Below are 15304 nucleotides of genomic sequence, written 5' to 3'. Positions count from 1 at the left end.
ACAGACTACTTATCATTGTCTATATTCATTGCATGCTCATGATGCCGTACAACTAGGGTTGCCACCGGCTGGTAATTGGATTAAAAGGCCGATGCAGATATTTATTTTTTTTAGTGGCAGTAAAATTTATTGCCAGTAAAAAATAATTTAGGTTACCACTGCTCGTTGGGTGGTAACCTCCTCCTTGACGCTTGTAGCCCCACGTGAATATCTTGACAGCAGGAGGGCTCACACAATCCGATATAATCCGCTGCCGCTAAGAACATGGTTCTGCTCTCCTTTGCAGGGCGTCTGCATATACCTGTGGATGAGCCGCTCTGTAGTGGAGAGCAGAACAATGTTCTCAGCGGCAGCGGGCTAGATCTGATTGTGTGAGCCCTCCTGCTGTCAAGATATTCACGTGGGGCTACAAACGTCAAGGAGGAGGTTACCACCCAACGAGCAGTGGTAACCTAAATTATTTTTTACTAGCAAGCAGGATGCATTGGGTTAACAAAGTTTTTATTTGTTTTTTGGAAAGTTCAAAACACATTAAACATGACTTTCAATATTACATCCATTTAAATAGTCATGGGGTTACAAAGTTGGGCAAAATGCCCCAAATTACATCTCAGGTATTACTTCTTACAGAGTAGAATAAAGAAAAATTCAAAGTTTTATTCCTTTATTAGATAAACCCCTACTGAAACAAAATATAAATCGGCCTGAAGAGACCTGAACCAGGAGTAACATTAAGGGAGAAACAAGTATAAAGACAGTAGGGAAAACACGTAAGGGGAGGAGCAAGGGGTCGTGGAGTTGGGCTATGCTTGTAGCTTGTCATATTGGTGCACCTGAGTTGAAAGGGTACAAAAAACTTTTCTGTTGATTTAGCTCCGTAAATATATACCTCATATATTTATTAGGGGAGTAGAGGATATACTTGAAGGTGAGCTAGAGGCCCCTGGAAGGGTCACAGATCTAGCTGATGCATAGTGAGCGAGTATTAGTACCAAGGTGCCCAGATTCTTTCATATACCGCTTCACAGTCTCCAAGAATAGCCGCCAGTTTCTCATTAACCATAATCCATGACAGTTTTATTTTAACCAAATCAACATTGATTGATGTTTTCCTCCAGGAGCGAGCGATTGCTGTACGTGCAGCTAGGAAACAATAACATATCCATTTTTGAGTGTGTTTGGGGATGTTAGGAATATGTTGCCCAGTAAAGCTTCCCAAGTAGGTTGCATTTGACTGTGTGAGTCCTCCTGCTCCTGGGAGGTTTATGAGAAGGAAGCTATTACTAAGGGAGCAGGGGGGAAACAAAGGACTAATAGTATATTAGTGGGGCACAGAGAGGGGACTGTATCTAAAGGGAGGCCACTTTGGAGTTACTATTACCATTGAGTCCACTATGGGGCTCACTATCACTACTGTGACTATTGTGGGGATCATTATTACTGGGGCCACTAGTGGTGTCACTCTTACCCACTGGGGCCACTATGGGGCTCACTATTACTACTGTGGCCATCAAGGGGGACACTGTTAATACTGGGGTCACTAACGGGGTTACTATTACTACTGGAACCCCTAACAAGGTCAATATTGCTACTGGGGCCACTAACAGGGTTACCATTACTACTCTAGCCACTAAGGGGGACACTGTTACTACTGAGGCCACTAGCAGGATCACTGTTACTACTGTAACCAGAAGCAAGGTCACTATTAGTACTATTGGTGCCAAAAACGGAGCCACTATTATTATTGGAGCTACTAAAATGGCCTTTTACTATTGGGACACTGTCACGCCCCACGCTCCCTTTTGCCTTGGCTGGTATTTTTTTGTGACAAAAGCTGGCAACCCTATGTACAATATTGTCTCCTTATATATACCTGCAATTTCTCTTCAAGTTCCTTTAAATAGATACGTAAATCATTCACAGAGATGAGAGCTTCCTTGTGTTTTAGCAAAGTCTTCTCAATGTATTTCATTCCATCCTCTGCTCCTAAAGCCAAAATATTTAGGTGTGAGAATTGTCACTTCAAAAAGGTTCTAAATGACTTAAAAGGCTTACATGTGTTTACTTAGAGGTCTTCAAACTGCTGCTTTTGTGACTTACGGTACCTTTCAATGAGGTGGTCAACACCCGAATTCTCTCTGGGAAAAGCAAATTTGGGCGATAGCCATCCTGTGTACATGAAGCTGCCGACAGGGCACTGAGCGGGAAATTACTCACCTGTTGGAGTTGCTTGTTTTCTAGCAGAACTAAGAACCAAGCAACTATTGGGCCAAGTAAATAGGAGCCGCTCAATGTTTGACTCCTGTGAATGGAGGCGAGCAGCCGGAACCATCCCTGGCAACTCTACCTCCATTCCCTTGAATGACTATCGCTCCTGTGTAAAGCACAGGAGTGATAGTCGGGCAATAACCCATTGGATGGCAGTCAGATGCTTATGCGCCCGACAGTCATCCCAAGTAAAGGTAGCTTACATGGGCAGATATTCCGCCTGTCAACAATATAACCTATCGAGCAGCCCCTGTTACTGCCGTTTACGCTTGGCAGATGAACTCTAATATTAGGAGGAATGATTAGTAGTACAGGGTGTTTCACTCCAAGCACAACCCAGTAATTTTTCAATATTTGTGCTCAGGAGAATATCTCATAAGAGTGAATATTGATACCTATCTTGAGTCTTGGTGAGCTAAAATTTGTCACGGAAGACGCTGAAAGTGGCCAATGCCAACCTCCAAGCACTTTCAAACCTGGTACTCCATGTTGTTAAAAGTGCGCTACAACATGCTGACATTGATGGAAGCAATTTCACATCTACCGTAATTTTATTCTTCAGTGCGGCAGTGATGCACAGTTTGTTGGCAAACACTTTACCCTTTAAGTGGTCCAACAAGAAACTGCCTGCTGGTGTAAGGTCCAGTGATCTTAGTGGCCACAGACCCTTTTAGATGATCCTGTTCCTGATGAAAGAACAAATTTCTGCTCTTGTTTGAAATATGACAAGTCCCCCCACCTTAGCGGAAGTAACAATACTCCAATTCTTCATCATCCTACTGGTTCACAAATTCTGTGAATATTGTCAGGTGTTCAGGATTGATGTAATATACAAATTATGAGCCAAAAGAAACATTTTGCTTCAAGCACTAGAGTAACTATGGAGGATGCAGGGGGTGTAGTTGCACCCGGGCCCAGGAGCCTTAGGGAGCCCATAAGGTCTCTCTTCTCCATATAGGGAGCCCAGTACTATGAACAAAGCATTATCGTTGGAGGCCCTGTAACAGGTTTTGCATTGGGGCCGGGAGCTTCAAGTTACACCTCTATGTTAAGGGGTCAAGAGAAGCTGGGGGGCCCCAAGATAAGCTTTTGCACCTAGGCCCATGAGCCTTTAGCTACACCCCTGGCTTCGAGTGAAACACCCTGTACAATTGTTTGTCCTCAAACAGTTTGTATATGTCGGCAGCACATCCCCCTGTTAACAGAGTAAGAAATGCTGCTGATGAGTATTTTTTGCCTGCATAAACGATGTGATCAGGCTAAAAATGAGCACTTGGGAGCAACATGCAAAAAGTAAACTTCTCACCATAAATGTGTTTTGCAATATTCATCATTTGCTGAATCCTTTCTTCTTCTTGTGGTAGAGTGGGGTCCACAAACTTGTTAAACTGCTTCAAAAGCACCTCCACAGATTCTTTTGTTTTGCACTCTGCAGAATAACGTCCCACCCTGACCACTGTGGCACAAGCTTCTTCACACCAAAAGTGACTCTTGACAAAAACAAAGAAAAAAAGTTAATCTAAATAAAAGTAATTGTTCCTAAAAAAATTCATCCTTAAGATCCAGTTAAATGAACGGATCAGCCATGGGGGTGTGTGTGTGTGTGTGGGGGGGGGGGGGGGCAGTTTGGGGGGCTTATGTTTGTTGTATGTTTTTATATGCTAAAACTCAATGAAAATATTTAATTAAAAAAATAAAATAAAATACACGGATGAGTGGGGGGGGATGACAAAGTCAAAGAAGTTAGTAATAATAGTAGTAATAGTAGCAGTAATAGTTATGGTAATAGTAGTAATTGTAATAATAATAATCTTTATTTACATTGCGCCAACGTATTCTGCAGCACATTAAAAGTCATAATTTCACGAGTAGATGACATTCAGCCTTTGACAGTCACATATGTTATTGTTAGATGTGCTGTCAGTGTTGGGAGCGCTGGAAGCAGATAGCCCTGATTGTATTGCAGCAGCCCAGTCTGGTACTACAACACAGCTCCCATTGAATTCAATGGCAGTTGTATCTATAGTACCACACTAGGCTTCTGCAGTATCTGCTTCCAGCTCTGTTCATAATAACATTGGGCCTGATGATCAGCTGATTGGTAGGGATCCTGGGTGGTGGACCCCCTCCAATCAACTATTGATGACCTATTCTGAGGATACTGTAGGCTATTAATAGTAAAAGTCCCAGCCGACCCCTTTAAGGGAATCAAGCAATTAATTTCTTTTAAATATGGATTCATATGTTGTATAATGTTATGCCATTGTAAAATCCACCACAAAATCCATGTCTTACACGTGGATTTTGATACAGATTTAAATTAGGATTTGCTATAGCTTTCCTCTCTTGCATAGAGTAAAGCCACATTTCACGCAACGATTATCACTCAAAATTCATTCCAACAATAATTTTTGAGCAATAATTGCTGCATGTAAACACTTTCATCTATCACTCTTCAGCTGAACAATGATTTTTAGGTGAGTATAAAATCCATCATTTGGCCAAAGAGAGATATCAGGGACCACATGCTGTATTCTCCACAGAGCCAACTGATTGCATTGTATTCAGCTGACAGCCTGTGGCAGCCCATGTGAAGACAATGCAGCTGAGTGCAAAGTCCAGACCACATACTGGGATTTGCAGACAGCTGCTGGAGTCTCATTTACACTCAAATGAAGGTAATAAACTGCTAATTGACATTAGTGTTCATTAGCAGCTTATGGAAAACGATCGCTAAAACTGTCAATCTTTGAAAGATTGTGTTTGCGTGTAAATGGGCCTTAAGATTCACAGCAATTCCACGGCAAATCCGCATCTAAATATGCATCAAAATCCATATGTAGAACATATGGATTTGTCTGTGGTGTAAAATTACACGATATCTTAACCCACTCTTAGGTGTGTAGGAGTTCAGAGAACAGAGCTAATGGATGGAAGCTTCAAGGAATTTGACCTGGAATAGTTGGCTTTCCTATCAACAAACACAACACTGCCTACTGGACAGAACATGGGCTGCTGTATATGGCAGCCAACATGCCATTTTGCAATCTTTCATTGCTTGGGTAATTTATTATTGTGATACTTTTACATATAAAGGAATGATACCTATACTGCCAGAAAACTGCCTTATATGCTTTACACCACAATTACTGTGTTTTTGACACTTTCCCCAACTTGTCTGCAAAAGAAGCGTGTTTTAAATTGCACCAAAAATTGTGAAAACTTTGACAAATTACACAAAAATTTTGGCACAAACTAAGACAACTAAAAGGTGGTCAAAACATAGACTAAACAGTCTTACAATGCAACAGATTTATCATTCAGCAGAGCTACTGTGATAAACAGGGCACATTATAAGACTGTAGTCTTAGGCCCCCTGTCCACGGACGTGATTTCGCATAGCGTTGCTATGGAAAGTGCCTGGCCCCGTGTCCAAGAGCAGAGAATCATTGCTATTTGTCAGATATGGCTGACCGCGGAGATTCGTCTGTCGGCTCCTGCTCTCAGGCGGCGGCTCCCACGGCGGAGATTGGTCACAGGACTTCGCAACGCCCGTGGTCAGGAGACCTTAGTTTGTACTGTCGATTAGTAAATAAGCCCTATTGTCTTTATATAGAGACCAACAGCAACTGGACGATGGCTATACACATCTTTATTTCACAAGAATTGCAATGTAGATATGGTTTTTGAGAGAAGTAGGCTGGATTCACATAGGGCGGATTTGCCGCGGAATTTCGCCACGGCAAATCCGCCCGCGGCCGCTAATCTCGGGATTAGCCAGCCATGTGGACGAGATTTCAACGGAAAAGCGAGTGGCCGGGCCGCTTCAAATCGCGGCGGTTCTCCCGGCGGAAATCTCGCAGTTTTTGCTGCGGCCAAACCACGAGATTTCCGACAGGAATACGCCCCGTGTGAACTCAGCCGTAATGTAGCACTTGTGGTTGTACTTAACCCTTTGCAATCCAATTTTGGATTCCGGGTTTCCTAGGGGGCTTTCTCTTTCTGACATTATACAATGGCACCATCTGCTGGCTAGAGCCAGTACTGCGGTATGGGACATGCCGGAGAGGCCCCCGACAACAGAACGGCCAGTAATATACAGTAAGAATACCCTGCCTGACGTCTTCCGACATTGGAGCTGTGCAGCCTTCAATCAGAATGTCTTCAGGCGTCAGATAGTGGATTGGAAAGGGTTAAACTAGTTCAAAGTTGTAGATTCCTTCACATTAATGTTTTACTAGAAGTAGTTAGGACTACTTGAGTATTTCCGGTCTTATTTTTTCCTAAACCTAGAGCATGGTGTATAGAAGATGTAGTAAATTAGGTTCAGTAGAATCCCATAGACACAATACATCTGTCTCAATAAGACTTCACAAAATGAAATCCAGGTAATAATGAATTGACAGTCAATGATACAAATACAGAAGGAGGGTCATTATGATGTATCATTTGCCTTTATGACAACATTGCACTATATGATTGAGTTTATTAGGCTGAACTAATTACCTCCTCTATTATGTGCTGCAAGTCTTCAGCCATTTCGAGGTACAATTTATAATCTCTCATCACACCACTAAATTCATTCACTTGTTTCTGCAGATCAGTAATTGCCTCCTGAATAATATCTACTGTGTTCATTTGCTGAGAAATGTTGCTTGCTAACATTTTACTTTCCAAATGATCAAGTTTCTTCTTTAAAACCTTTAAACATAAACAGAGAAAATGGAAATAGAATTTATACATTAACACAGCATTGAAATAATACAGCTAGGCTTTCATGGAGCTCACAGATTTTTCCAAGGCATAGTTCTAGCGCACCTCTAAAACATGTCTTAATGATCACACGGGATTCCTTAACCCCTTCGCTTTTTGTGCGGCTGTATACCCAGGGGGTGACGGCTGTTTGAAAGAGCTGACACCTGCCGCAAACAGTTGTAATGGGAGCTAGCTCCGATTGCAGCTGTTTGACGGCTTACATCCGCTGTCAATCGTGACCATGGCATGTAAACTGTCAGAAAGGAAGGGGTCACCTTCTGACTCAGCATCAGCCCCTCATGATATGATCACCAACCCAGGGCTGCCATGTAAGTATATTATAGAAGAAATCAAATAATCACAAGTTCAAGTCCCCTAAGGAGACTGAAAAATAAATGTAAAAATGTAAAATGTAAAGCAAATACATTTTTGAAAAATTAAAGAATAAAAAAGTATTAACCTTCCCCAATCCAATTTGTATCCTGGTTTTCCTAGGGGGGTTACTCTTTTACTGTCGTTATAAAATGGCGCCATCTGCTGGTTAAAGCTAGTACTGCATGAGGTGACATAATGAAAACCGAAAAAATAGTATGTAGTAAAGGGTTACGGGAAAAGATGCTTTTCATAAATACAGCTTAAAATTTATGGCTCACGGGTTTATTACATTTTGTGTGGGAGAGAGTATCCACCCCTCATCTAAAAGTCAATAAAACGGATCTATAACATTGAGCAGCTAGGTGGAGATGTGAAGGGCAGATGGAGCAAACCCCAAAAAAGTCCCTGAAGATATAGGTTAGTGGAGGCAAGTGTTGACGAAAAACTGGAGATGGGATCTAGGTGACGGTAACCAACTCAGATGCCTCACCCAAAACCGGTAGGCATGACATTTTGAGACAGGATAGCAAAGGAAGATGAGCTTGCTGCACGGCACAACCAGCCTGTAACATAATCACATACATTGTAACATAGTATGTAAAGCTGAAAAAAGACACATGTCCATCCAGCTCAGCCTATTCTCAAGTTCCTGTGAATAGATTTTTTTTTATTGTGGATTAAGATACCAGCAATAAAACGTGCTTCAAGGAGCAAGACCTCTCCATCAGTTATGCTGGGTTACAGGCTAAAAGTTATAGCAAACATGCATATGAGTGTTTTATCGCGATCATCTGAAGCATTTGATTCCAATGCATCCATTCAGATAGGTGATTTTCCGGTGCATAAAAACGTTGGGCCGGAAAAGATAGCACATAAGGTTCACATTCCAGCTGGCCGATTTTACGCTGGCCAGAAAAGATAGTTCTGGACCTGTCTTCCGGCTGGAATACACCGGCCGGTCCCATAAACTCCTATGGGAGCCTATAAGAGCTTTAGGGAAAAGGGAAGTGGGAGGGAGATTAATAGTGGCTTTTCTAAACTTCCTCCCCCTTCCCTCCCCCTCTTCGCCCCTTGCTGGCTGCCTGCAAAGGGAGGGGCGGGGTAGGGCGGGAGATTTGTTCACTAGCTCCCGCCCCTTCCCATTGCCATGAGTCAGCAAGGGGCAGAGAGGGGGAGGGAGTCTAGCAGAGTTAAACTCTCCCCGTGTTCAATGGTATTCTGTGCTGCGGCATATACGCGACGCTCTCGGGAGATGGAACAGTGACTTGGTCACAGCTGCCTCTCGTTCATGTGATTTTCGACTGCGCTGCGGCCGTGACAGGGCTGGCCGGTAATCGCAGTGTCTGTGTGAAGGAACCCCGAGGAAAAGACAGGGTGGGAAAAATAAAGGAGGGTGATAAAAATGCAAATTACACCAATTTGATGCAGAATTGACTATAATACATTTCATAGTGCAGTGTAGAAAGACAGTCAATTCATGTACTAAAGATGCATCCATACAGTGGCACCAATAAATATAAAAATAAGGAAACCCAATAGAGATGAGCGAGTATACTCGCTAAGGCACATTACTCGAGCGAGTAGTGCCTTAGCCGAGTATCTCCCCGCTTGTCTCTAAAGATTCGGTGGCTGGTGTGGGTAACAGGTGAGTTGCGGTGGGGAGCAGGGGGGGGGGGAGAGAGGAAGAGAGAGATCTCCCCTCCGTTCCTCCCCGCCCCCCACCGGCCCCCGAATCTTTAGAGACGAGCGGGGAGATACTCGGCTAAGGCACTACTCGCTCGAGTAATGTGCCTTAGCGAGTATACTCGCTCATCTCTAAAACCCAATAAATAAAATTCAATGAATATAATATAATTCAATATAAACTCTTTGTCAGAAAAAAAAACAAGCCCCTAGAAGCAGTAGTCAGAATTGAATGAAACTTTCTATGTCTGATTGTAACATTAATATGAGTAAGTGATTGCAATATCAGAGCAAAAGGATAATTTATTGCGGAAAACTGACCCCTGGAAGGGACGTACTAGTACCCTGTTGTATTGCCTCTAGCTTGGATACAATACGTGATACGGGCAGAAATGGAGGCTCTAGTACCCTGTTGTACCGCCTCTAGCTTGGATACAATATGTGATACGGGCAGAAATGGAGGCTCTAGTACCCTGTTGGGCCGCCTCTAGCTTGGACACAAAATGTGATATGGGCGAGCATGGAGACATGCAGGTTTTGTATGGTATTCTGCAAAATATTGTTCCACATTTCTGTAACTGAGCTTTTAGATCTTCCAAGGCTGTTCAAAGTGGGTGTCCCAGATGGCCCCCTACATGTTCTATTGGCGATTAAATCTGGAGAACTAGCAGGTCATGGAAATGTGACAATGTTGTGAAGGCTTTCCTGTTACACCCTTACTGTGGGCGGTCAAGCATTATCCTGCTGGACAGTGCCTCTTGGAAGCCCTGCCATGAGAGCCAACGCATGTGGCTGCAGGATGTCCTGAACATATCACTGAGCTGTCATTGTCCCTTGTACCACTACTAGGGGTGAACAACTGTTGTATACAAAGGTCTCTGAGGCCATGACACTAGCAGTAGAGGCAGTGTGCTACTCCACAGCAAAGGCAGGATTGAGGCACTCACCCCTAAGTCTCCAAACACAAACTTGGAATTTGTCCATGCCCAAACTAAACCTGGATTCATCGCTGAAGACAACCCAGTCTCACTCCGTTGCAGTCCAATTTTGTCGTTCATGACACCACTGCAAACGGAGGTGACGGTGGGTGGGTATCAAAGCTACACGTATTAAGCACTGTAAGATCAAATGTCCATCAGCCAAGCACCTGGAAATGCTTCTGACAGACACAGGGGCCTGTAATGATGGTGTCATCTGTCTCTGGATGGCAGACAATGAAACCGTAGGAGCTGCTCGTACATTTCAGATGATCAGACGGCCCTCTCTACTGGTGGTCTGTTGATGGCATTGTGAGCTCAGTTGGCTTGTGTGTGTCCCCTCATGCATCCACTGACCCCAACACCTCCCAAAATTCTGGTCAGTATGGCTCAGGGGGTAGGCAAATTCATTGATACAACCATCCAGCTTCTCGCATTCCAATAATGCTCCTCATCTCAAACTCTGTTAACTGGGCAAAATGTCTTCTAATTTCATCATAGAGGCATGTCTAGTGGTCAACAGATTAAACTCAAGTGTGAAAGTTTTCAATAGATCAGCTTCAATGTAAATCCACATTAAAATGGGAAGATCTGAGTGACTTAGGATGAGGATTGGTCATCAGGGCTAGACTAGTTGGGGCCAACACTTTATAAACTTCCAACCTTGTGGGCTTTTTTCGTACAGCAGTGTTGAGAGTATAGCGGGAATGGTCACTGCCAGCAAAAGTGGGTCCTGTAGTTTTAAACAGCAAACTGCAGCTTATTACAATGCTGATGCTCCAATTAACTTGTCTGAATGCACAACTCATTGTTCCTTTGGACAAATGGGCAATAATAGCAGGTGACAAGTTCTAGCACCATTGCTGTCTAAGAGAAACACAAAGACAAGACTCCAATGGGAAAACATGCACAAAAATTAAATCACTGAGCAGTTGAAAACATCACCACTGAATCCAGATTTCTGTTGCATCATGCTGATAGGAGGGTCAGAATTTGGTGCAAGTAGGATAAATTTATGAACCCTTCCTGTCAGGTGTCAACAGTTCAGGCTGGAGGTGAAGTAATAGTGTGGGGTATATTTTCTTTGCACACCTTGGGTCCTCTGATAATTGTGGATGAACACTACAACACATTTTTGGGGTCTTGAAGGCCAGACGAGGTCCAATGGGGTACTAGATGGGTGTTTCTAGTAAAGAAGCCATTCAATGTATTTAACTAGTATTCAAAATGCAATTCCTTAACCGCCCTACAGCTTACAATGGACAGAGTTTGTTCTACTGGAAAAGGACATTACAGTTTTGGACGAACTGAGCTTGTTCTACTTCAAATGGTTGTAGCTCTGGTTATATCAATGCTACTCACATACATTTGAAAATATTGGCTTAAACCCTGTAGTTACCAAGCCTTAGTGACCAAGCCAAATTTTGGAAATCTGACACCTGTCACTCTAACATAGAATAAGTCTGGAAAAATGGCCTGCATATCCAGTAATTCTGACATTGCTTCTTCACCACACAATGTACTTTATTTAGGTGGTAAAAATAGACTGATAGAATTTGTGTATATTTATTAAAAGAGACAATATTGGGAAAATTTACAAATTGTCCTTTATTCACATTTTTAATATTTCAAATATGTGCAAACATACTGTACACAATTTTTTGAGCAGCCAAATGACATAGAATCCCCAGAAATGACTCCATTTTGAAAGCTAGACCCCTTAACAAAATTCATCTAGGGGGTGTACTGCATATTTTGACCACACAGTTTTTGAATGAATCTAAGTTAAGCTGAAGGAAAAAAAATACAATTTTCATTTTTTTGGCAATTGTGTCAATTTAAAAACAGTTGTTTTTGTACAGCACACATATGAATGAAGACTTTCACCCCAAAATGGATACCCTTGTTTGTCCCGTGTTCAGAAACATACCAATTGTGGTCCTAATCTGTTTATAGGACACATGGCTAGGCCTATAATGGAGGGAACACCCATTTGATTTCAGGCCACAACTAAATAAATTCCAGCCCAATCGCTCATTTGTGTAAAAATAAATTGACTCTCTAAAAAAAACCAAAAACCTCCTCCCCTCCTTTTTTGGAGTTCCCTAAATCTTATATAAAAACAATAATGTAAACAGTGTAGTATGTCTCAAAACAAGGGTAATAGAAGTCAACAGGTGCAGACGATCCACAGTGCATCCGCAAATACAATATTGATGCACTGCGGATTTGAAGCTTAAAATCAATTAGGGAGGTGGGGAAAAGACTGGGAGGCGGGGGTTGCGGAATTTTTTCCACATGGATGATCCACAGTGCATCCGCGTACATCCGCGCATAAAAACCATTACACCCGCGATCTCCTGCAATAGTTTCCACAGGTCTCCTGCTGTGGAAATCCGCATGCGGAATCTGATCCACCCATGAACATGAGGCCTTTTTTTTGCGTTTTTTTGCACGATTTTTTGTGTGCAAAACTGATGCGCACAAAAAATCATGTGACCAAAGCCAGCGTCACGGCTGAAAAAACCGCTGCTAGCAGCATTTATCAGCCCAAAGGGTTCGGTCACACAGGCGCTGCCCGCTATCCTCTCCTCTCCCATTGAATTCAATAGAGCAATACAGCCGACTCCATATTTGAAGCCCTTTCCTGAAAATTAATACAGCGCTTGCCGGCAGCCCATTGCTTTCAAAGGAGCCGGTTGTATTCCCGGCTCCATTAAATTCAATAGGAGAACATTGTTCTTCTCTGCCACAGCTGTGACAGCTGTGGCAGAGGAGAACGATCTTTAATATATGTTCTCAATGGGGTTGGCGCTGCTGCCGCCGGCCCCATTGAGCGTACATACACGAACACCGATTTGCGCAGAACGCAGTTACATGCATTCTATGAATCATTGTATCATATAATTTTCGGCACATCCGCATAAAAAACGGACATGTGACCGCTCCCATTGCAAAGCACTGGGTATATATAGATGCAAATCGGGCAAAAAAATGCCCGTATAACTAAGCCCTTATAGTGAGAAAAATACAGTATCTCACAAAAAGTCAAATATGCCCTGTAATAGATCATCTACTTGCTATAAGCATGCAGCTATTTTAGGTACTGTTATGTACAAACACACAAATACATCTTATGTTACTGCACATACAACGCCTACAGGTATATCCTATAAGATAACTTAACTACATACATGCAATATAGTAATAGAGATATTGACAGCTGAGAGTACCTGAATTTTCTCTGCATACATTTCCACTTGCTGTATCTGGTTCTTAATGACTTTCAGGTTCCGTCCTTTATCGGCCTTCTTTGTATAGTTGAATTTCAAGTTATTAAATTTTTTCTTCAGATCCTTAAATGACTCTTTCAGCTAAAATGATAAATACGTTTCTGTTAAACTAAGATACAGTAAGAAAAAGATTAAATTGTACTTGTTCCTCCTCCTGGGGCTTTCAAATATACGTTTTAGTATTCATCAAACAGGTTGGTGTATACTGTAAATATAAGTAAATGTTTTAACCCATTTAATCCAGCGTCTCTGTATCCATTTTCATTAATATGTGGTATTTATATGCATTTCAATCATATTTCTTTGGTGTTTTATTTCTTTTGATTTGTTTATTTTTACATTATTTTAAACAAAATAAGACACAATATTTCTTTTTAAAAGAAATACCATATATACTCAAGTATAAGCCTAGTTTTTCAGCACATTTTTTGGTGCTAAAACGGCCCCCCTCGGCTTATACTCGAGTCAGGGAAGGGTTAAACCCCCCCCTCTATACTCACTTCCCAGCCGGCGTCTCTGTCCCAGGCGGTGGTGCTGCAAGCTGCTTGAATTCCTGTGTTCCCAGCAGTGATGCGACAAGCTGCTTGAATTCTCCGCGCTGTCATTCCCCGCCATCCTCTCTGCTCAGCTCTGTCATCCCCCGCCATCAACGTTGTGATTGGATCAAGCTAAGCCAATTACAGCCAGAGCTGGATCATTCACAGCCAATCAGTAAATGACATTCACTGATTGGCTGTGAATGATCGAGCACCGGCTGTGATTAGCTGACACTTGATCCAATCACAGCGCTTACTTACACAGCGCTGACGGCGGGGGATTCGAAAGCTGAGCAGGGAGATGACAACGGGAGAATTCTAGAGCAGCTTGCCGCACGCAATCTCCCTGCTTGGCTTTCAAATCCCCCGCCGTCAGTGCTGTGGAAGTAAGCGCTGTGATTGGATTGAGTGCCAGCTGTGATTGGCTGGCAGGGATGACAGCGGGGAGAATTCAAGCAGCTTGCCACACAGATCCTGGCTGGGAGGTGAGTATGGAGGTTTTTTTTTTTTTTACCCAGTATATACTCGAGTATAGCTAGGCTTATACTCGAGTCAATAAGTTCTCCCAGTTTTTTGTGGTAAAACTTATTGACTCGGCTAATACTCGAGTATATAGGGTACCTAAAAAAATAAAACAAGCAAAAAAAAAAAAATGTAGTAGAAATGTATATCAAACACTGCATATAAAGTTTACCTGAGGCTAGTATGAGGAAAATAATTTGTTATAGTCCTACTAGTGCAGAGACTCCTTTGGGGTGTGAACATTTCTGCACCAAAATCTGCATGTCTCATACGTAGAATTAAAAATTACTTAATTCTGCAAGCAATTCTGCATCAGAATCAAAATTTAGATATACAGATTTTGGTGCGATTTCCGCAGCGACAAATTCCACTGCCCTCCGCGGAACAATTTTGTCCAGTGTAAAAGAGCCCATCTTCATCTGTTCTGTTTTTGTATTTTGTTGACCATTTTACTTAATTTCATTCCAGAGAATAGTATTTACAATCACGTAGTTTTCCAGTTTATGAAATGCTTCAGCATAAAGCACAACGCACAATACAATTTAACAGTAGAAATAGTTCTAGGACTTTTTCTGCAGTTTTGCCCATACGGGTTGACGATGTTCATAGAAGATACATTGTTACATTATTGTCATATTGTTTCCTAGAAGTTTGTTAATCAAAAAAGTCACATTAATAAAAAAGAATAATTGTTCTAAAAATGCCTACATCTATTACATGGAACTAAGGAAGCTAATGTATAGCAGATGTCGTTCAGTCATTCCTAATGTCTTACAAACCAGACCCTTTAAAGTGCAGAACTACCATGACGGAAATGATTCCCAATGTCACAAACAAATACGGAGGCGCATCATAAAGGTAGCTGGTGAAAAGTCCTATAATGATTTACTCAGGA

General features: G+C 42.2%; 1 protein-coding gene across 3 annotated transcripts in view; it reads right to left on the bottom strand.

The window, feature by feature from the left end:
• The window catches only part of CCDC141 (coiled-coil domain containing 141), a 179725-nt gene that overhangs the window by 14763 nt on the left and 149658 nt on the right, over positions 1–15304 (bottom strand). For all 3 annotated transcript variants that reach the window (XM_066575765.1, XM_066575767.1, XM_066575768.1), the window contains exons 18-21: positions 13292–13432; positions 6775–6969; positions 3575–3758; positions 1874–1986 (exon numbers count right to left, since the gene is read on the bottom strand). In XM_066575765.1, coding sequence (XP_066431862.1) covers positions 1874–1986; positions 3575–3758; positions 6775–6969; positions 13292–13432 — 633 coding nt within the window. The remainder of the gene's footprint in view (positions 1–1873; positions 1987–3574; positions 3759–6774; positions 6970–13291; positions 13433–15304) is intronic.

The sequence above is a fragment of the Eleutherodactylus coqui genome, chromosome 8, assembly GCF_035609145.1.
Source record: "Eleutherodactylus coqui strain aEleCoq1 chromosome 8, aEleCoq1.hap1, whole genome shotgun sequence".
NCBI lineage: Eukaryota > Metazoa > Chordata > Amphibia > Anura > Eleutherodactylidae > Eleutherodactylus > Eleutherodactylus coqui.
Note: the sequence above shows the minus strand (reverse complement) of the source record. Positions and strands in the feature narration are given on the sequence as shown.